We start from the raw sequence: 23460 nt of genomic DNA on the forward strand, positions 1-23460 counted from the left end.
TATGTGAAGTTTTTGCTTTGTGTTACGTAAGAAATTGTATTTAATGTAAATATCAAGTCGGTGCAAGTTCTCAAATTAGATTTGAATAACCAGATTCCCACAGCTTTGAAAATATTTTTTCTCTTTTGTCGCACTTTGGAGAGAAAATGATGTATGGAGGTATCTATATTGCATGCACTAGCACGCTTCCAGCTGCTAGAGCTCATGACACGCTAGACTAGTCTAGTGTGCCATGAGATATTGTCAGGTATGCTGATGAATCAACAGAATAAGTAGCTAAATTATTATTTAGAAGGACTTGAAAGCAGAACTTTGATAATGCGGGTGTTAGAGTGTTGGTCCACCAATCTGAGTGTCAGTGAATTGGAGTCTTGTTGAAATCAATTCTTTATCCTAATCTCTAACCCTGGCTTTACGGAAATGGGCGGACACACTGGCACCCTGTTATGATAGTAACTACATATACTTTTGTTTTACTTTATTTTGACATAAACAGTTTTTTTTTGCTTTCCACTGTAGTTGTTCAGGTTTAGAAAAAAATGTGAAAGGTGAATTTATATAGACATTGGAAGGTATGTGCTCCCCTTGACTTAACATAAAATTATTGTAATCACGATCCCCTTAAGGATGTTGAGAATGAATAAATTGACTCATGATCAAAATAAAAGTTTCCGATAATTTCAGCTATCTGTATTATAAAGAATAATTAAAATGTAACTTTTACATTATATGTATTTTGTTCCATTAGGCGTTTATAGCCTTCACAGAATTCATAACACTGATAAACTTATTTTAAGTATCTCCACATTTGCTCTTAATTGTGCCAAGTCTACCATTCTTGAACAAACAAATTCACTTCGTATTTACAGGCATTTAGGTGTTTTCAATCTTCACGGTAAAGTTTTGTGTTCAAATTGTCATGCCTCTTTCTGTGTAATTAGACAGAAAGCAAGTACAATGATTTCAACCACCAGTCAATAACCTCCAGATGAAAATGACCACAGCTGTTGTAAACCTTGACAAGGTATTAGAGACAGATATAATGGTATGTATGGATGAAGTTATAGACTATAACAACTTACCTTAGCTTATGAAGTAGTCATATTTCAGCCAAAACGACGATGGTTTACAAGTAGCCACACCGTTATAGCAGATGTATGATTGGCTGCAGGATTTTATTTGTGTTTTCTGACTCACGGTTAAATCCAAATTTTTTGTAAAATACAGTAAAATTGAACCTTGAGATACAAGTATAATGCTCAAAATCATATATTGGGAGAGCATTATACTTGAGTAACTTCCAATTCCAATTAGCAAAATGAACTTCCATGTTAAGGTACATCATGCGCATGTGCACTCACACACATGTGTGCACACACACGCCCATACCCAAGCGCACATACACTAGTGTGTGTATGGGCGCTTGTGTATGGGTGTGTATGGGCGTGTATGGCCATGTATGGGCCTTTTTTATTCATTTTTGTCTAAATTTCCATATCCAGTAGGGTTGGATCCTTTTTCACACTAGCCAAAAATTTCATCTGATTCAACTCACACATGCCCGAGGAATAATGTGCTAAGGAAGGAACTTAAGCTTAGTATAACGAAGAAACTTTCTGGAGTGATTCTCCAATAGTGCTGGAATACATATTCAGTGATGTCAGAAAATTCTGTCGGTTGCCAACAGGGTAAGTGAAATTAAGAAAACTACTGAACCCAAACAATGGAATTATGTTCCAGCAGAATTCAATCGAGCAATCCAGCAGACATAGCTTCTCTTGGAATAAGGTGCTAAATAAATAATTGATAATGACATGTGGTGGAATGGGCGTTCCTTCTTCAGAGACCTTAATGTGCTAGATTTCATCAAGAAAAATGGGATCAACGCAACAATTAATGAATGTTACCCAGAAGTGCAAAACAGGGGATTAGTTACCATGGCTTTTTTCAACACACAAAACATAACGAGAAAGTTTACTCGACTCAGTAGTTGGAAGAAACTAGTGTATAGCATTGCTAAAAAGCTTTGTCAAACAGAAACAGTGGACGTGCGAAGAGTTGAAGACCAATGATTTGAAAGAGGCTGAAGTACTTGTCTTAAAGATGGCACAAGCAGAGAGTTATCCGATGAAGGAGAAGTCTCTCATCAAGCTCAACCTTAAGATTGATGACGAAGGTATAGTTCGTGTTGGTAGGAGAGCCAGTGTTTCAACATTGAGTTATCAGCAGAAGTACCCTATTATCATTCCCCAGGACTCTCATCGAGCATATCTTTTGACAGTGTATTGCCATATACAAATATCACATTTAGGAAAGAGAAGCACACTCGCAGCGATTTGAGATGCTGGATTATGGATGGCAAATAGAACTGGCGTGGTAAGGTGTGTGCTTAACAATTGTGTAGGCTGTGCTAGACTAAGAAAGGCACCAGATCCACAACTTATGAGAGAACTCACTAAAGAATTAATGAAGGCTACTCCTCCATTTACGAACATTGGAATTGACACATTTAGACCTTTATACGGGAAGGACAAGCGCAAAGAGCTGAAAAGATGGGGACTTCTGTTAACCTGTTTCTACTCTTGAGAAGTTCATATATAGTGCTTAGACAACATGAGCACAGACATTTTAACACAAGTCCTGAGATGTTTTATGGCCTTATGAGGGCCTGTTCGAGCAATATATTGTGACAATGGAACTAATTTTGTTGGAGCAAAGAATGAGATTGCAAAACAACTAGAAATAACCAGTAAGGCAACTAAGCAATACTTTAGAGAACCACATTCATTTCAAATTCAACTCACCTGAGGCAGGTCATCAATGAGGGGCCATGGAAAGAATTATTCGTTCGGTTAGAGCAGTACTTAATGCAATGACCTTCAAGCTGAAAACAAACTAGACACCAAAACCCTAAGAACTTTTTTCTTATGAAGTAAGGAATTTCATCAACAGTAGGCCCATGACCGCCACCTCGACAAGTGATCCCAATGATCATGTGATTACACCTAATCATAGCTTGACCATGAAAAGTCAATCATTACTGGCACCATCACCTGAAAACTTCACCGAAGATGATTTGTACAGCAACAAACGGTGGAAGATAGGCCAAGCAGCAGCAGAGGATTTTTGGAAAACATGGAAATCTGAATATCTAAACAGTTTAACAATTTGTCAGAAATGGACAAGGACGAAACCAAATTTAAAAGGAGATATTCTCATTGTCAAAGACAACCAGGCAGCTAGAAATGATTGGAAGCTAGGTAGACTGACCGAAACTATTGCAGGCTCATATGGCTTGGTGCGCAACCTAAAATTCTAAATGGGGAACCGGTTTCTTAATAATAAAGGGCTACCCATGCGCCCACTAACTGTTCTGCAGAGGTAACTACACAGTGTAGTAGTTTTGCTGAGTACTTAGATTAGCAACTATATATCATGTAGGACTATTCATAGTTTGTTATTCATAGTCAATAGTTTGGTGTGAATTAATCCACAATTAATAAATCAGAAACAAACAACAAAACTATGTATTACAATAAATTTAAGAAAGTTAAATATGAGTGTAGGAAAAGTTGATTAAATTAACATTCCTGGAGTTGGTGCTTAGTCATATTGGCCTAATACGTGATGACCAGTGATAGGTTCCGGTGTTGAGACAAAAGCTAAGGTTTTGCTTCACTCATAGCGTGACGTTTTTCCAACCTCTGTAGAAGGAAGCCAGATTTGAATCATTACTCTCAATTATTAAGTTGTCAATTGCTGAGAGTTTTTTTTATTAGAGATTACAGCTTAGTTGCATATACTGGTTAGTTGCATATACTGTTTTATTTTATTATACCATGCTATATTGTTTCTTGTCACATTTCATTTGATGATCAGTACTTTTACTTGCTATCATACTATAACTGTTCATATTATATTGCATTCATAATTATTGTGCTTAGCAAGTTGGTATAAAAATGATACTGAAACATTATTTCAGGTTTCATGGTAAAATTAAGATTGTGAACCGCACACTTAACCAGTGAAATCTCCTCTCTTAAAATCTTGAGTTATTTCAATATTTAGAGTTTCCAACAAACTCTACAGTACCTCTCCTTGCAACCATCTGACATCATCTCACCTGCAAGTCTTTTCTTCACCCCATTTGCACCTTTCCTACGCTGACACTTCCCCTGACACCTCACATCACCTGCGCTTTCACACCGGCTTAAGAGTACAAACATTAATACTCTAAATCAGGGGTGCCCAACCAGTCGATCGCGATCTACCAGTCGATCTTCAAGTGCTTGGCAGTCGATCGCGGGATGATTTTAGGATAACATATAATTACAACATAAAATAATAATTATTCACTAACTAGCAGCAACTACTATTGCTGCACAGCACTTTACTAAACTACTGCACTAAAAAAGTAGTTTTAATAATAACATTATTTACCTATTATCGTTGTTTATGTATAGTCGTGTTTGATTGTGTATTTCAAGACCAACAAAAATACACGTGAACGCCATTCATAAGTTCCCAGCACAGGACCGCAGAAAAAGCCGATAGGTCCGCACTCGATACAAAACCGTGTATAGTTCTTCATGCACCCAAAATAACTTTTGTTAAAATGTTATGCAGCTTTCTGCTAGCAGTCGATCTCGTTTTTTCTTTTTGAATAAAAACATAAACCCATAAATGAGTGTTAAGACAAATCTGAAACGACAAAAAACCTATCACTTCCACAAGGAATGGGAAGAGGATTATTTCTTTGTCATTTCCAACTCTAAATGCATGTGCCTCATCTGCCAAGCCATCATCTCGCTTCCTAGAGAAGGTAGAGAATGAATGTTTTTCCTTTAAAATTATGTTACTTACTGGATCACTGCATTATATAAGCATATATGTGGAACTTAATAAAGGTGATAGGCTCACCACTACAGGCTCAAGTTTGTTTTTAATTTTTTGTTTCGGGGCTTCGCTAGACTAGTCGATCTTTGAAGGCAGGCAAATATAAAAGTAGATCACATGTCTAAAAAGGTTGAGCACCGCTGCTCTAAATGAATCACCTTTATCTATACTCGCTGATAAATAATTTTAAGAAATTTCAATTTTTGACAACATAGTCATGTTGTATAGCGTAAACTTGCCTGAACAGCTTTTGTAAGAAATGTTGCTTATCCTTCCAAACTGCTAATATTGTACTTTTACTTATTAATCGCCTGGCTGCATCAATTCTCACAACTGCCTTCATCATGGGCATCAATGTAGGCCCCACAATCCCAATCATATGACAAAGATTGTGTAACAAATACATCAAAAATTTTATAATTTCACTAATTGCAACATGAGAAATAATAGTATTTAATCTACTAGCCAATTATAGAATAATAAAGATAATGAGAGAGAGGGTCTGCTGGTAGTCTGTCCATCATAACATTTTCATGGCTTTGAGTTCAAAATTTCTGATCCACATCCGAAACGAACAAATTTGTTCAAATTATTCAATTGTTCAAATTTGTTTTTTGTTCAAACACTGACTTGTCCAAAAACAGAAATTCAATGTATACTTTTGTGTTTCTCCGGTTTATTTCCATTAATATTCTCACCTTTACTGACATCACTGGCACCCGAAGAAATTTGGAGCATTGTATGTTGGAATCGATTTCAAGCGCATTGGTAAATACTTGCTGGTTCTTTCTGTATGTTGGAAGTTTTGTATCTCAAAGCCATCATAATTAGATGTCTGATTGTATACCCTCTGGTTAACAAAGTGCAAAGCCATTAGTGAGTGTTTGACCATTTTAGATTGATGATGACTTTGATTCTCTTGCAACCTTGAACATTGACATAGAGCCTGAAGCGGATGAAGATTTTGATCTCAATGACTTTGATTGTCATTCTGATGTTGTATCAGATAAGAGTGATGAGGGCTTCAAGCCACCTGAAAGGGGCGAGAAAAGAGAAACTTCATCAAAACGTAATGCCAAGTTAAGAAGTTGTGAGTCTCACAGAGTTTCTATGATAGTTTTTTCCATAATTTGAAATTTGCCTGTTTAAAATGGATTTTATCGGCTGGTCAAATCAATTCATTTATACGAACTTGATAACAATTATGGGAGTCTTCATCTAAATTATTTTAATTATTCAGACCTCTCATGTAATGAAATGCTGCTTTCAAGCTGCGAGCTGTTGATAAATTGCTAATATTTCTGTTATATTATATATTATAAAAGGCTATGTTATAAAAGGCTATTCAGCAGCTATATGAGTAACTAGCTCAAATGCAAGAAATTTTGGATGTTTGAATTGTTTACTGAAACAATATCATGGTTGAAGTGACTCACAGTTTTAAACCAGTTATTGACAATTTAAATTACTCATCAGTATTTTTGGAATGTTGACATATGTATTATAGTAGCCGAGGTTGTGACATATGCGATGCTTGTGTTTTTTTAGGTGACAAGGTTTCTCGAGTTCCATTTACACCCCGGAACAAGATTAAGATGATTGTAACGAAAAAGAAAATATTGCCAAGAAGAAAGGGTGTCTCAGCCGATTACAATTACACAGAGGTGGATATCGAAGCAGATGATGCACACATGTGTATGTAACTTTGTGATGTAATGTGAATGTTAATGTTTGTAAACATGGCCAATTTCTGTTTATAGTCAAAGTTTTTTCCAGTGATATTCCCTGTAAACTCATGGGTGCTTTCTGTCCAATGTTATGTCATGTCTGTCAAGGCTAAGCTAAACTTCCTTATAATTTTTACCGTAACACTTACATGCACTACTTTGCATCTTTACTTGGAAATAGCTTTACCAAGCTTATTCTTGCAGTAGGCCCTCTTACAACGTAAATAATCCATTCCAAAAAAACTATTACGTTATATGGATTGTAGTCATAAAAACAGTAATGTACATGTAAACTGTCTAATCCGTTCCAATATCTTTCCAAATTCACCCCTTTGGTCATACAAAAATAAAAAAAACTAGATTTAACTTTTTTATTTGTTGGCTATACCATAACTTCAGTATTATTAGTTTTCATCGGCAACTTTTCTACTGTTTTTGATCAAACTCATTGGTTTTATAGATCATGATTGCAGCAATTTCAAAATTATAGGGAACGCACATCTTCGACGTTCATTCACAAAGATTGGCTCATTTTTTTCTAAACGGCAAAGTTTATTGCACAAAGTAAAGCTAATAATGAATATTTTACCCCCTCAACATCAAAGCAAAATGGCAAAATATTATTACTATAAAAAAGCAGTACTACGTGTTTGACTTCTATCTGTATCCAAGTTGCATATACGATAGATATAACGCTTATATACATGTCGTCTCTTTTTTGCAAGTGCGACGAGATAGATTAGCATTCAAATCATATTTGAGAACTCGCCCAACTTGAAACTTTAAACTATGATCATATGGAATTTTTTACATAGTACAAAGCAAAAACTTCACATAAATTATTTACGTCATAGGAGGTATAGGTTATAAAAATTGTCCTTGAAAATTGATATATCACTCTAGAAGTACCAAGTGTCAATGTGGCACAAATTTTTATTCGATAGTAACCTGTTAGGATACAAACTGAATATCTTTTTAGTGATATTATTAAAAATTTTGAATTAAAACTGACAAGTTCTATGAAAAATCTAATAGAACATTTGATAATAACAATACTGAGATGATGATAGGATGTTGGGGTAATCTGCGCTCATAAAATTTCCAATAATTGCCAACATGACTATGAAATAAATACACAGTTTCCCTAACATGTAAGCTCTTTCTCAGAACTTTTCTTAAACATCCTTTAAATGTATTAAAAATGCATTAAGTAAACAAGAAAGTCTTAAAATTTAATTTTAGCGAAAAATTTAGCTGATCACAATAGGTGCAACAGCACACATTAAATGCCGTGCTACACATACAGACGAAATCCTTTGTCACTGTATACTAGAGGTGCTTGCTGGCTCTACACACAAACACAGCTAAATGTTGCAGTTTGATGACAAAAAGATTGACCAATGATAATAGCCCTCAGTTGAATAAAAACCGTGACGCCTTGTTGTGATTTTAAGGACCATTATCGAAATATTTTGAGCATATGAGTTATGTAACTTTGTAATGTAGATTCTGTTTTTCTCTTGAAATACTAAGAGTGAATTATCAATAATATTTTTTGTATATAATTGAAAAAATGGTCTTTTTTAGTGTTGTCTGGATGAGTTTCACAAGAATTCTGGGAGTTTTTATAATCCTATAAATATTGTCAATATCTCGAGTGGGGTTGATGTCATCAAGTTTTGCTACCTTCAAAGGTTTTGCAAAACCTTCCATCAAGTTCTCGCCACTTTTAAATCGAATTCTGTTCCGCTCTATAGCTTTAGCTCTGTTGAGATGTTCATTAGCTTCAACACGCATCAGCAAATTATTATGCGTAGTTGATTGTTGCATTACTGTTTTAGCTGATTCGAGTTTACTAACTTTAGTTTTTACATCGTTGATCTCTTCTTCAAAATTTTCTAGCGACAAATCATAATCAGCTTGCTTGTTCTCAATCAAGTCTAAACGTCTGTTTATTTTGGCGATATCAGCTGAGTTAGTTATAGATCAATAGAAGCAAGAGTAATATGGTCTCAAGAGTCTGAAGCAGATTCTCGGCGTTTTGGTACCGTAATGATCAGAAATGTATTAGAAAACTTACCAATCTCAGGGGAGTTTCACGGTTAACACCAATTGCGCCCACCCCCCCTTCCAGTTTCAGTCCTGTGCTTGCATTCTTTCTTTTGTGTTCTGTAATTAGTAAATTTTATACTGTATTCTATAAACACGTAAGTAGGGTATATATCAGAGGTGGAGTATGTGTATATTGTATTGGTATGTAGAAATATAAGCTGTTTGCTGGCAAATGCTTAATCCTCATGATCTCTCAAAAACACTTGTGTACAGCTCAACTGCTCAACTGCTAATGTAATTGTTAATCATGACAACCTCCTAAAATATAAGCTGATTAAAGCTGCTCTAGTGTTTCTAATTTTCTGTCGAAGGCAGCATGCTTTTGAACAGCAGAGACCTTATTTGGCACGAAATACAAATTATTACTCCAACTAGCGTGTTGTGAAGCTTCAATTTGCTCCAAAGCTTTAAGCGATAAGCATAAACTTCTACTTACTTTTTTACTACCCACAGCAAGTTACTGATATTACAAGTTTCGGCTTATTGCTACTGCCCATTGCTTAGTTGGAAAGGGCATAATCTCTGTCATTACTCTGTCCATCAAAAAACTCATCAGAAGCTACTATAACTACAGTTTGCAAATAAGTCTCAAAGGTAGCAATAAACTCAGCATGGGTGGTCAGCACATTCTCCATTGTTCAAAGTAGCCTGCAGAATGTTTCCTTACATTTCTTAATGCACAGAATTGATAGGCCAACTAATTAGGTTTTCACGAATCAGAAATCTTTTCTACTAAGCCTGCCGCACCATGCGATGCCAGACCTTACTAGGTTTTAGTACATGATAGGTTAAAAATAATGTTGAGTATATCAAAGGCCAAGTTTATGAAAAACAAACAATAATCATTGTTGTGCTTCTTCAACGTTGAAGAAGACTTAAGAAGTTGCTCCCTATGAGTTCAGCATTTACCTTTTTGGGTAAATAAATTCTTATGTTTCCCATCCTTTACGTCATTTTGACAAATAAGCACATCATCATTTAAACTTGTTTTTTGTTTCAGTGAGCGACGAGTCAGGATTTCACATTTGTCATATATGCCAAGCTAAATTGGTCAACAAATGTTCCCTCACCCAGCATTTGAAATGGCATTCAAGACAATCCGGTAATGCTTTATTAGTCTATTAATTCTATATACTGCTACTAGGACTATATTAGCCCTAGTTAGATACATCTGATACATTAAGATGATTCATCTGGTACATTAGGATTTAATGACTTCAAATGAAATAACACTTGCTAGAATTCCGATGCATATTCTATTCATAATTGAATTTCGTACCTAGTTGTTACTGTGAATGCCAGCATATAAGACACCAAATTACAAGCTTAAAAATTCATCCTTGACTTATATGGCAGTCCCATTTTCTTGACACAAATTCGAGTATACCCTAGGACACTTATGTATTCGCGTCATCTAACTTTCTCATTTTCGCGGTGTTATCCTCCCGCAAAAATTTCATGAGGGAAACTAAACTATCATAACGAACGAGTGAAAAGGCAAAGTTAAATAGCTTTGTTCATTGATAACCGCAGTAAGATCGTCATATTAGAAATGCAGGCAATTTTCGTCTGTGGTTGGGCTCAATGGGAAATTTCTGGTAAACTCATTATAGCTAATACACTGACTGAGCAGCATGGCAAAGCAAATTAAGATGATATCAGTTTAGTCACCGAATTTGTAGCTGATAAGGATAAAAGTTTGGTAGGTGAAGTCGTAAAATTGGAGAATAATCTTACAGAACTATTACTTTCACCACTGTCAAAGACAGTGTTGCTACTTTAATTAGCTGTATAATCACGGAAATCTTGATTGGCTATATTGTCATCATCAACTAATTACCTGTTTTATGACTTGCGCGCGGTAGTTAATGAACTCACAGAAAAATGTTCATTTTTAGATTAGAAATTCTCAAACAGAAGTTTAAAATTGCTTCGTTGTTTTAGGCTGATTTTATAGAGCAATTTTTGGACAACACTGTCAACTTCATAAAACTCTTAAAGACCGTGGTTTATGTGGTCCACGAATAATAAAATCAGGTTACCACGCAATTGCTGAGAAAGTCCAAAAATGAATTTATGGCAGTGGCCCTTAGAAAACGCATAAATGTGTTTATGGCAGCGAAAGGGTTATACAGTTTTGGTTGTGACCTATCTATTTTCTTCTTCTTGGTATTCAAGTGTGAAAGTCACTGCGGGAGGGACTTATGTCATTGATAGTCCAAGAAACAAATGGCAGCAAGTGATCAAACTGAATTATCGATCTCACCCACACATTTCAACCTGCGGTTTACAAATACGAACTAGTCCCAAAATGAATTTTTTTTCTTATTAGCGAACTAGACTTTAAGAATGTAATCTCTTTTATCCACTGCATTTATTTTCACATCACTATATTTTCGCATTCTTCAGAGCCGCAAAATTAAGTTGCAGCGAAATTTTACTCTGTGTGCTACTCATGAAACTTAATACTAGCGAAATCAAAGTGTCCTAGGGTATATTCAAACTTCAGGAAATCATCACAAATCGAAATACTATGACATAGTGATTTACTTATAACATAATAAAATACTATTAACCCTATTATTCTTACTACTATTAGTACTACTGTTTTTCACAGTTCAAATTGTCATAGCAAAGGTCATCTTTCAGTATAATTATTATTTTGAAAACACTTTTTTTGTAGTATCCGCATACGACCCCACACTTTGATAATAAATTTGACGTATCGACTAGTGTTCATCCTTTTTCTTGTACATGAATCACTATTTTTGATAAAAATCTGCCTAGCAGCAATGATTTTTGCCAAAATATGTGTTATCGTAGGTGGCAGTTCCGTTCTATTGGCAAGGCAGGTATATGATGACCAAGTGTTGTGTTTTTTTGCCCGCTCGTCTTCACCAGAACTGTGTCTCCGCTTATTCCTTAGTTTCTTGCATTGCCAATGACGGGAAAAAAATCTGGGTATCTGAGGACGTGGTTGATTATTGATAGCAGTTTTCTCATCTACACATCACGTTTCTTTAATGTGGACGGAAATTTTTCGATCAAGTGAATTGAGTCAGAGAAGGGATCAACTTATTTGGCAAGTACATGTGAAAACCAGAACTTTTACATCAAATGAATAGACTTCGTCTTATACGCTGATTTGTCATTTATTTTCAACAAAATTAGTGTAGCAAAAGAAAAAAGCTGGAGAAGTGATGAAGCTTATAATACGCAATAGCATAGCTAGTCGTGGAGTTGAGCTTGTCGTCATCGGCTTTATTCACATATTAAAAGATACAACTTAAGTTCTTTCTTGAAACTGGCCACCTTCTCTATGCCTTTAATAGACTAACGGAGTTGATTCCAAAAATGGCTTGTTGAAAATCCACCCTGCTATGGCCTGCACAGGAGGAATATTGTGGGAGATTTAAACAGGAGTTTGAGAATCGGGTTTGATATATTTGGAAATTCTTGATGGGCTAAAAGTATAATGCTATATGAATATAGTGAACTGATAGGTAGTATGGATGATGATTTCAAAGAGGTTTGGTGTGGGTGAGGCGAGGTTTTTTTTAATGGTTCTTAACATGTGTTTTTGCAGTGTTATTAAATTTTTAAGATGGGTGGGAGGTGCATTGCCCCATGTCTCAATGCAATATGAAAGTTTAGAATTTACCATGGAATTGTATAATAAAAGCAGAGGTTTGCACGGTAAATATTCAGATGTGCGGTAGAGTAAGCCTGATAAGGGTCTCAGTTTTTTAGTAAATATTTGATGTGTTTTTTCCAAGTGAGATTAGAATAAATGAAAATACCTAAGAATTTAGTGTGATCTGTCTGACCAATTGGTTTGTTGAAATTGAAGAAGGGATGAGGGTTGGCTAAATGAAATTTATTTTGGCGGGTGTTAGTAGCATGGAAATAGTATTATCAACGTTTAAGGTGAGTTTGTTAGGAGTACACCAGTTTTGAATAGGGAGAAGTTCGTTATTTAAACAATCTATGCGCTCGTTTATGTTAGAGGATTCAAAAATAAGAATTAGTGTCATCTGCATAGAGCAAGGGTGTGAAAATGTTGGTGACACGCGTTAAATCATTTATGTAAATTAAAAAAAGAGTTGGACCAAGGATGGAACCTTGAGGTACACCACATGTTAAACCTAGTATGGAAGATAAAATGTTACCAATAATAGTGTGTTGTTTACGTTCGGTTAGATAGCTTTTGATCCAGTTAATTGCGTTGATGTCAACATTAAGATTGTTGAGTTTTGAGTACAATATGTTATAATCTATTGTGTCAAAGGCTTTACTGAAATCTAGCATGATGCCAATAACACATTTACCATCGTTTAAAGAATTTAAAACATTATTAGTCAATTTAATTAGTGCATCCTTGGTGCTGCGCGTTTTCCTAAAACCATATTGCCCATCATTAAGCAGTAAATTACGCTCAAGGTATTCCATAATCTGTTTATTTACAGCTTTTTCAATTATCTTACTTAGCGCTGGTAGCAAACTAACAGGTCTGTGATTAGAGAAAATTTTATTTTAGTCTTTTTTTAAACAAGGATTTTACTTTAGCTTTTTACTTTTTACTTTGTACTTGAGAAGTTGTTAAGCTGGAGTTTAAAATCTCATTTATTACGGGAGCAACAGCTTCTGCCGCATCATTAACTAATTTTGATGCAATGTTATCAAATCTGGTTGCTTTGGCTAGATTATCCTTTTTTAGAAGCTTGGTTGCATCATTTACGCCGACTTGCCGATAATTTGAAAGTGAAACTTTTTGTTGATATCCTTTGTGTTAGCTCTATAGGCCTACTGGATTATGATTAAACTTTTCAAAATATTGTCCCAGTGACGGACAAATAGAAGTAAAGTAGTTGTTTAAGGTGTTGGCTACCCTAGGACATATTATGTATTTGCCTCATCTAACTTTCATGTTTTCGCGAAGTCATCCTTTTGCGAAAGTTTCATGTGTGAAACTAAACTATCATAACGAACGAGCGAAAACACGAAATTAAATAGCTTTGTTCATTGATAGTCAGGCCTGGATTCACTGGTTGCAAGTTTGGGTGGCTAATGTTAGGCGACTAGTTATGAACACCTAGGGTGTGAAGGAGGGCGGTTGTAAGCCCCAACAGGTTTCTCTCATATAGGGCCCCAGCCGGGCCTCTCGTGTGAAGTTTTGAATTTTTTTATTAGAAAGTATCAACATTTTTCTATTTTTTGAGATTTGTTTTAGGTGATGTGACTGGCGAGACGTTTTTAAATTACAATAGGCAAAACTTTACTGCAGTTAATACGCTCAGAAAAAACACATCTTTTTTTTTAGCATTTTAACAAAGATCAATTTTGCGGATTTTATTTCAAGTTCATTCGGAGGTTTTTACGCTTTCGATGGGACATGGCCAAGCGGATGTTTGGTAGAACTTGATATTTTTCAAACCTTTATAAAAGTTGTTAATGAGAATATTTTGCCACTGATGATGATAATCATGACGCCTAAGAACTACTAAAAGTTTATTTTTGTCTCTATGGCTTAGGATGAAGTGATATTTTACATCGATAAAAACCGTGTCCATGGCCGTTGGGCAAAATACTTTTTTAATAAATTATGTTGAGGTCGAGTTATCTGAAGCAATTTATCATTGCGTTGGAACTGACCAAACAAATCCATTCGAGTTAACCTTGTGTTTGAGATGAAATGTTACATTTTATCCGAGGGCGAGTTATCCTGGTTGGACTGTACTTAGCTATGAAAAATTCCCATGAAGTTGGGGCGGCTCAGCCGGCCAGCCGCCCCAGGGAATACGGGCATGTTGATAGTCTAAGAAACAAATGGCAGCACATGATCAAATTGCATTATCGACCTTGCCCACACCATTCTACCTGCGGTTCACAATTACAAACTAGTCGCAAATTGAAATTTTTTTATTGGTGAACTGAACCTGAGAAATCTAATTATGTTTGTTCCACTGCATTTATTTTCACATCACTATATTTTCGCACTCATCAGAGCTGCGAAATTAAGTTGCTGCAAAGTTTTACTCTGTATGCTACTCACGAAACTAAATACTAGCGAAATATAAGTGTCCTAGGGTATATCAATTTCTGTAGTTAGTTCTTTTTCATTATGTTTTATAGATTTTGGGCTGATGATGATGATTTAGTTTTGCCAATCCCATTATTTAAAATTTGCCATCGGTGTTTAAGCCCAGAAGTATTTTTTATTAGGGATTCAAGAAACAGGCAAACATGGATAACTTGCCCACAGATAGCTCGAACACATGGTTAACTCGAACGGTTTTTTTGGTCCGTTCCCACGGAATGATAAATTGCTATAGATAACTCGAACTCAACACAGTTAACTCGAACTGTTCTTTGCCCAACGGCTACCGAAACGGTTGTTATCGCTTTAGAAAATAACTTTATTTCAAGCCATAGAGGTAAACTTCAACTTTTCGTAATTCATAAGCGTCATTATTACCACCATTGGCAAAATATTTTTGTCAACGACTTTTTTAAAGGTTTGGTGAAATTTGATTTATACCAAACATCCGCTTAGCGATCGCCCTTCGGAAGCAAGGTAAAGTGAGCTAATCTTTGCATAAACTTTAAAAAAAATCGGCAAAATTGATCGTGGGTTAAACGCTCAAAAGAAAAATATGTCTTTTATTTTGAGCATTTCAGCAATGATCAAGTTTTGCCAATGTCAATCTAAAAAACTTCCTGGCAATAACATCACCTCAAACAACCAACCAATCTCAAGTGATAGAAAAACCTCTATACTTTTTGATAAAAACGTTTTAAACTTTACATTAGAAGCATTTAATTTTAAACAAGCCATTTGTGCTTTTGATTTATATTATAGTTTGTATATGTACATGTATCTACTAATAAATATGTAAATACATGGACTTGTGACAGTGCTCTGTTAACTTGAACGCTCTGATAATTCGAACACTTTCGCTCGGTCCCGTGAAGTTCGAGTTGTTCATGTTTGACTGTAGTTTGATTTGGCATTGCGGAGTGCCAAGGTTATTTGATTCCTTAACTTTTTTTATCGAATTTTTAACTTTGATTTAAGTGGTAAGTTGAGTGGTTGAGAGTAGAGCTAGTGTCTCTTTAAAATAAGCTTGTATATATGAGCTAAAATCTAAGGTTTTCTGTTAGTTTTTAATTAGGTGATAAAGGGGTAATAATGAAAAATAATGAAAGGAGCATGCTTGGTGAAAATTGTTTCAAAGATGTCTAAGAAAGTGTTATATTTTGTTTAAGTAGAGTTTGTTTCATATATTGAGTGCCAGTTGATGTTAAAAAGATCAGAAATAATAGCTTATTTGTGATAGGCTGTATCTACTTGTACACTGGATTTCACGGTAGTCCTACTTAGGTAAACGTAGATAGTACCTCACAGGCACCTTGAGGCTCCGTACAATATTGTACATGTAGTCTTTGTGACTGGCTGAATTTCAGTTGCTTACTTGCAGGAGGTTAGCTTTGTGCTAATGCCTCCTCATTGGGGATAATAATGCATTCCTCTGGGGATGTTTGGTAAATCCGCTTCAAGAATACGAAGCTGGCAGGAATAATGGGCAATGCTCCAGTTGAGTTTTTGCTTTAATAAGTTCAAATGAGATTAGGAAATTATGAAGAGAGTGCTAACCCGTCACCACAGTGTTTGAATTATGTAGTTTGTACAACAACATGGTATAACTTTTAAAATAATGTCTAGTTAATTAATACTTTCTAACAATCTCAAATGGCATTACAGAGTAGCAACTATACACTTTTTGTCTGCTGATGCATACTTGTCAAGGATTTTGATTATCACTACTATGTATAATGTCAGCAGCCTTTATAAGGCTCAATAAACATGAGGTCATTAATTCATTTGGTTTTTCAAAAGACTTAATGTTTGGCAGTGTCTAACGTACATTGGGTAGCTTACTTTTTGATCCAATCAAAAGGAGTAGGGCTCCTCTCTCCACTGCTTTTGAGCCACTAATGTCGCTGTAGGTTTATTTAGGTCTGAATAGGAAATACAACTTGGAAATACCAAAGTTGTACTACTTATTTTCTGAGGGGCACTTGTTATTTTTGGTAGCATTTTCTTTTAACTCATATTAGTAGCCCATTAGGCGGTTCCTTCCGCTTCAAAACGTTGTTACAAACCCAGCCTATAAAGACAACCACTTTAGCATTTACTTGTAAAACATGACTTTTCGCATTTTATATTCAACTTAGCTAGCATAAGAAGTCAATTTTTCGGTATTGAAACATTAAATGTAATGTAACTTTCAGTATAAAAAATTTTCTAGCCTAGGCAATTTATCTTTGCAAAAAATGGCTCCAATACAAACTTCCAAAGAAATTTAATTAATGCAGCAGCATTGAAGTCATTCCATGTTCAATGTATGAATATTTCTTTTTACACTCTGGCTATTCAATGAAACGCTGAGTGCAAATGCTTTTGCTTGAAAAGTTACATTGATATTGTCCAATCAAGTAGTGCTTCAGGAGAGATTGAGGTCGCAATATAATATTTTCGGAAAATAAAATATCATTGCTTAAAGGTTGACTTGCAACAACATTTACATTACATATATTTGGTATCAAAATGTTCACCATGTCTGACTCTGCTGTGTTGTAGTGTACAAAATGTGTGAAAATGTGATTACAAGCTCTTAAAAGCTCAACACAAACAGTTGAAAAATAATAGCCGTAGGTTGGAATTCCTTATTTTGATGACGTATTCAACTCGACGTGGTTATGTTTTGACACACTGTTTTTGAATCGAAAGACCAATAAAAGGTTCAATATAGTAGCACTTCTAGTAGCACTAGTTTATGACAAACACTTCAGGTTCTACCGGAAAGTCCGTTTAAAATCTAGCTGCTCGCTACTTTTCAGTTTCATTTCGGCTGGTTTAATCATCTAGTCATGATCTGATCATGGGACTCAAATTTCCCACCAAATGGCACGAACACTTTTTGCAGCATTTTTCAACCATCACAGGGAACCAACAGGCTTGTCATGTTCATAGGAGGATGATGTGTACCCCTTCGAGCTAAGGTTAAAAAATTAAACTGATCTTTAGGCTAGGTTTTGAGATATCATTGCTCAAAGTGACAGCATTACAATGATAATGAAATAGACGTATAAGGACAATAGACATAGTTTTATTAAATGCGTCAAGTATATTTGTTAAAGAATAGAGAAAGCTTAATATTAGTATGCTTTATTATTTATCTTGAGGTGTTGACTGCTGTTCTAAAAAAAGAATCAAGGAGATTGACCAACCAGAAGCTGAGATATAGCCAGCCAAACACAGGTCTACCAAAAAACATAACTGTTTTGGTAATCATCAATAAATGACGTATGAAATCGACTTGTGTGCCATTGGTCAATTAACCCAACTAATGTGCTCTCCTATAACAATCACGGCGTTTTAATTGGTTTAATCCCTGGAAGTATAGAACAATCAAATTGGGCCTAACAATCATTGCTCTGAGAATTCCGAACCAGTCCCTCTGACGTGTAGATTAGTTTTAAAATAAAATAATTACACGCATATATTATTTCGCAACATTCTGCTATCACTTTCTACAACTTATATTAGTTACATCATTTATTCTATACGCAGTTATATTACTATTTTGTATAATATGCATTATGATTATTATATTAATCATAAAAATAATCATAGATAAGATAATAGATCAGTAGAAAAATCAAATGAAAAGTTATCGTTTTCTTTTCTTACAGCAAGAGCAGCACGGTCAAGTTTTTTCTTTTTAAGATTATGGCTGTAGTGAACTTACAGTCTGTTAATAGTGACGATAATCATGAAAATCAACTGAATGCTGCAGTAGATACACAGTAGAAAAATGATTATTGAACAAAAATTCACATACCCATTTCTTATTCTAAACGAACTGCAATCGCGGATGTCGCATATTGACTATACACGCGCCGTTCGTTGAACAGAGGATCTTCGGAGCATATCCGTGGAGATCGAGTTAAAATTTGAAGCCCAATAGTCAAAATCTGCTCTTCTGTTTTGAAAAATCATGGCGAGGGGTTGTGGGCAAATGCCTTTACCACACAATGTTTGCTTGATTTTCTTGAGAAACCAGAGCTAGTCTGTAAATTATTTACTATCGCGAGAAGCGTTTCACATCTCGTAGCCAAAACGATCATTATACGTAACGACGGTAAGGGTGCGCAACTCCGGCACTTGAACATTAAGTCGATTTTATACGTCACAGTTTTCGGGATTTTCGAAGGGTTTTCCTCTGATTCTTTATTAGGTAGACCTGTGTTTGGCTGGCTATATCTCAGCTTCTAGTGGGTCAATTTCTTTGATTGTTTTTTTAGAACATCAGTGAACACCTCAAGATAACTAATGAGGCATAATAATATTATGCTTTCTCTATTCTCTAAATATTTTGACAAATGGGGCTGCATGAAAGCGTAAACAGAGGAACTTCATGTTCAACTACGTCAAATTTGAGCGGTTTTGAGAGGGATTCCAACCAACGGCCGTTTTCTTGATGTATGCGAATAACTGCACCTTTTGTGCAATTAGGAGCTCGTAATCACATTTCCACATATTTGGCATCTACAACACAGCAGAGTAAGACATGGTGAACCTTTTGATACCAAATAACTGTAATGTGAATTTTGTTGCAAGTCAACCTTTAATTCAACTCACTGTTAGTCATGCATGTGACTCAGCTGTTACCGTGTTTTTGTGCTTTTCGATCGGTTGTGCTCATAATGTATAGCTTTATATATTGTATAATATGCTTTTGTTGCAATGCCAAGTTTTGTATGCCAAATCTTATGTATTTTGTTATCCCACCACCAAACGAGCGGAAGCGAAGTTTGAGAGTTTTTATGATAAATGCATGTGCACATAACTTACGAAAATTTTTCATCAACATTGAGACGAACCCTTGTATCAAACTTTCATCCACAAATTTAACCATCGTTTTGTAGATTGGTTAAAGTATAATAACGATACAAACACGTGCAAACCTATTTAAATATGCTACCAAGTCTTTGTAAGTTATCGAAATTCTCTTAAAACTTACCCATCTGATCAGATTATACACAAATAGACAGATTCATTTGGCCGAAAATCGTTATTAAAACTTGCTAAGCCTCACTTTTATCAAAGTTAAGACCCAAAATTGAAACGCCGAGCTACAGGGATAGAACGATTAAGTCGTGCGCAGCTCACGAAAAAGGACGTGCACATTTCACCAGTCTATAGCATTGTCGAATTGCCGAAGATTTCTGTAACTATTGTAGGAGTACTGAAATCGTTTCATCTTTGCCATTTTCAAAGCATCTGACTTTTTAGAAACATTTGAGTACTTTGGTATTCTAACTGATGTTATAACTTGCTGTTTGCTATATATAATAACACCCACACCCAGTACCTTACAGCCACCATTGCAGTTATCCTATTGCACTGCAGTGCCATTTGACTGCTAATATTGCATTTCTCAACCTCTTTTCAAGTGCTAGAAATTCCACTGTCATACAGCCCACGACCAAAGTGATATTGGAAAAAAAGGGTACTGATGGTTGAGAAATGCAATATTAGCAGTCAAATGGCACTGCAGTGCAATAGGATAACTGCAATGGTAGATGTAATGTACTGGGTGTGGGTGTATACAACAAATAGCAATAATGAAAGGAAAATATTATATGCTTATATCTCTCCCCCTGCAGTAGGAGAAATGAAAAATTGGCCGATATTAAAAGTAAAATGCACTTATATTATTAGAATAACCAATATGATTAATATAGTAATAATATAAAACCAATACACAATTTTGTTTACATTTAGAAACGTCATAGTTTTTATAATCTCATAAGTATAATCTCATAATCTTAAAATCTCATAAGAATCGTTAGAAAAAGATCTCTTCGTTATTTCCTTTACTTACACTGCGTTGTACATCAGTTATAATACCGAAGTACTCAAGAGTCTAAAATGTCAGTTACTTTAAAATCGGCAAAAATGAAACGATTTCAGTACTCCTACGTTAATAACAGAAACCTTTGACAGTGCTATAGACTGGTGAAATGTGCATGTTATTTTTTCGCAAAATGCGCACGACTTTACCGTTTTATTCTCTGTCGCTCGGTGTTTCAATTTCCGGTCTTAACTTTTATTAAACCAAGCTTTTCAAGCGTTTTGTGATGATTTTCGTTCTAATAAGTCTGTCTATTTGTATATAATCCGATCAGATGGGTAAGTTTTAAAAGAATTTCGATAATTTACCAATACTTGGTAACATATTTAAATATGCCTATATGTGTTTTGTATCGTTATTATACTTCAACTAATCTACAAAACGATGGATAAATTTGTTGCTGAAATTTCAAGACAAGGGTTCGTCTCATTGTTGATGAATAATTTTCGTAAGTTGTGTGCACATGCATTTATCATAAAAACTCTCATACTTCGCTTCCGCTCGTTTGTTCGAGCGGAATATTTGTATGCCAAATCTTATGTATTTTGTTAAAAATAATATGAAGGTTTTTATAATGCAACTTACATTACTTTCCATTAAACTTGCTAACTAAATCGGGCCTCATTGCTGTTCTACTTATTGCTCTGCTTCTCCAAATTTTGTCAAAAGGTTATTTATTCAATTTTATTATTTGTCAGAATATTTTCAAGAATGTATTCTATCGATATTGTCCTACTATTTCAGATTCTCTGGATTGTATGAAGTATGCAAGAGATATACCGGCAACTCTGAATCGTAAAGAATGCGACTTCACATGTACCTTCAATCATCAATTGACTAATAGCTGTAAGTCTCGCACATCCAGAACTGAGAAACCCTATGCATTTACTCATTGGGAATATAGGTCTGTACGGAGTGGTAGTTTACAGACACGTATGAAATCTCATACAAGAGAGAAACCCTATGCATTTACTCATTGTGAATATAGGTCTGCACGGAGTGGTAGTCTACAGACATGTATAAAAATTCATACAGGAGAGAAACCCCATGCATGTACTCAGTGTGACTATAGGTCTGCAGATAGGGGTAATCTAAAGACACATTTGAAAACTCATACAGGGGAGAAACCCTATGTATGTACTCAGTGTGACTATAAGTCTGCACATAGGGGTACTCTACAGAAACATATGAAAATTCATACAGGGGAGAAACCCTATGCATGCACTCAGTGTGAATATACGTCTGCATGGAGTGATAATCTACAGAGACATATGAAAACTCATACATGGGAGAAACCGTATGCATGTACCCAGTGTGACTATAGGTGTGCGCAGAGTTGTAATCTACAGACACATATGAAAACTCATACAATGGAGAAACCCTATGCGTGTACTCAGTGTGAATATATGTCTGCACATAGTAGTAATCTACAGACACATATGAAAACTCATACAGGGGAGAAACCGTATGCATGTACTCAGTGTGACTATAAGTGTGCGCAGAGTTGTAATCTACAGACACATCTGAAAACTCATACAGGGGAGAAACCCTATGCATGTACTCAGTGTGACTATAAATCTGCACATAGGGGTACTCTACAGAAACATATGAAAATTCATACAGGGGAGAAATCCTATGCATGCTCTCAGTGTGAATATACGTCTGCATGGAGTGATAATCTACAGAGACATATGAAAACTCATACACGGGAGAAACCGTATGCATGTACCCAATGTGACTATAGGGGTGCACAGAGTTGTAGTCTACAGACACATATGAAAACTCATACAATGGAGAAACCCTATGCGTGTACTCAGTGTGAATACAGGTCTGCACATAGTAGTAATCTACAGACACATATGAAAACTCATACAGGGGAGAAACCGTATACATGTACTCAGTGTGAGTATAGGTGTGCACAGAGTTGTAATCTACAGACACATATGAAAACTCATACAATGGAGAAACCCTATGCGTGTACTCAGTGTGAATATAGGTCTGCACGAAGTGGTAATCTACAGACACATATGAAAACTCATACAGGGGAGAAACCTTATGCATGTACTCAGTGTGAATTTAGGTCTGCGCATAGTGGTAGTCTACAGACACATCTGAAAACTCATACAGGGGAAAGACCCTATGCATGTAGTCAGTGTGACCATAGGTTTGCAGATAGTAGTAATCTCCAGAGACATATGAAAACTCATACAGGGGAGAAACCCTATTCATGTACTCAGTGTTACTATAGGTCTGCACATAATCGTGATCTACAAAAACATATGAAAGTTCACACGGGAGAGAAACCCTATGCATGTACTCAGTGTGACTATAGGTCTGCACGTAGCAGTGATCTACATACACATATGAAAACTCATACAGGGGAGAAACCCTATGCATGTACTCAGTGTGACTATAGGTGTGTGCAGAGTTGTAATCTACAGACACATATGAAAACTCATACAATGGAGAAACCTTATGCATGTACTCAGTGTTATTATAGGTCTGCACAGAGTGGTAATCTACAGAAACATATGAGAACTCATACAGGGGAGAAACCTTATGCATGTACTCAGTGTGACTATAGGTGTGTGCAGAGTGGTAGTCTACAGAGACATATAAAAACTCATACAGGGGAGAAACCCTATGCATATACTCAGGGTGATTATAGCTCAGCACGAAATGGTAATCTACAGACACATATGAAAACGCATGCAGGAGGGACACTTGATACACTCCAGCATTAA

At 35.6% G+C, this 23460-nt stretch overlaps 1 protein-coding gene across 1 annotated transcript; it reads left to right on the plus strand.

The window, feature by feature from the left end:
- The first annotated feature begins 941 nt into the window (after positions 1-941).
- Positions 942-23460, plus strand: LOC137388499 (zinc finger protein 271-like). The gene is made up of 5 exons (XM_068074986.1): positions 942-1045; positions 5794-5986; positions 6445-6591; positions 9736-9837; positions 21461-23460. The coding sequence occupies exons 1-5, from the start codon at positions 989-991 to the stop codon at positions 23458-23460; spliced, it is 2499 nt and encodes an 832-aa protein (XP_067931087.1). The 5' UTR covers positions 942-988.

Source organism: Watersipora subatra, chromosome 2 (genome assembly GCF_963576615.1).
Source record: "Watersipora subatra chromosome 2, tzWatSuba1.1, whole genome shotgun sequence".
NCBI classification, from domain to species: domain Eukaryota; kingdom Metazoa; phylum Bryozoa; class Gymnolaemata; order Cheilostomatida; family Watersiporidae; genus Watersipora; species Watersipora subatra.